The sequence below is a fragment of the Bison bison genome, unplaced genomic scaffold (assembly GCF_000754665.1).
Source record: "Bison bison bison isolate TAMUID 2011002044 unplaced genomic scaffold, Bison_UMD1.0 scf7180017864519, whole genome shotgun sequence".
In the NCBI taxonomy this organism is placed as follows: Eukaryota; Metazoa; Chordata; class Mammalia; order Artiodactyla; family Bovidae; genus Bison; species Bison bison.
In genome coordinates, this window is record NW_011495072.1 from 20,120,011 (window position 1) to 20,121,019 (window position 1,009).

General features: G+C 39.5%; 1 protein-coding gene across 1 annotated transcript in view; it reads right to left on the reverse strand.

Moving 5' to 3' along the window:
- Positions 1–700: 700 nt before the first annotated feature.
- The window catches only part of GPR88 (G protein-coupled receptor 88), a 2,844-nt gene continuing 2,535 nt past the window's right edge, over positions 701–1,009 (reverse strand). The window contains exon 3 of the mRNA XM_010831033.1: positions 701–841. Within this exon, the coding sequence (XP_010829335.1) occupies positions 701–841 (141 nt within the window). The remainder of the gene's footprint in view (positions 842–1,009) is intronic.

The following is a 1,009-nucleotide window of genomic DNA, read 5'->3' on the forward strand; positions in this document are numbered from 1 at the left end:
TGGGTATTGCTTTAGTATACCACATGCTCAGTAAGTTCTAGCATCTAGGAGCATGCAATAGAGGTTAATATTAGCTATGCAATCATGGTGTTAGTCGTGTTTAATTAAATCAGGTGCATTGAGATATTTTAAATGTTAAAGAGAAAACAGAAGGACTTATTCTCCTTAGCAACCATTATAGTACAGAAAGTTCACAGCCGCAATCACACTCACAAGGCAGGTAAATCGATGACAAAATGAGGGTAACAACAAATGTGCATGCCATAGAAAAACTGACACTGGTACCTAAAATAGATAGCGCCCTTATTGTTTTCAACATTCCAGAGCTGGCTCAGACCATCAATCAACACAATGGAAACCTGTCACTTTAACACTTAATGTCCATTTTCAGTCTTAGAAGTGCAAAGGGGAATGTAAAATAATAAATCTGAGGGTTTCCCTCCTCACTGGCTAAGATTCTGTCTCATCCGGGAATGATTTTACTTTATAAAAACCCTTTTAAGAACAAAGGGCCTGAGGTCTTAATGGCAACTTACTGGTGTGCATATCTGTGGCTTCATTCTTCAGGTCAATATAGAAAGGCTAAATTGTAACAGAAGCATCATTAAAGATAGGTTACTTTCTCAAATGCTTTATAAATATTATTTCCTTCATCAATATTATTCCCTTTGGCTAATGCACTCAAGGCGCTTTAGATACATCATAAGACGATGAAGGTGGGAATGGTAATCAAGGTCACAAAGCTGTTTTTTCCAAAACTGTTAAAAGAAATTAACCGGTTCTTTCGAAAAGTCAGTGTGCAAGTTCCTGAAGTTTCCGGTGTTCTGACTTTAGGATTTCTCTAATACACGGAAACAAAGGGTAAAAATCAGGTGGCCGTCGAAAATGACTTCGCGGCCCACATGTACACTGAAACCTCGGTTCAGGTATCCCACTGGGGTCGAAGGCGAAATCTTCGCACCGATTTATTATTGAGCTTCGCCCGCAGGAGTCTTCGTTCAGGCTGGGG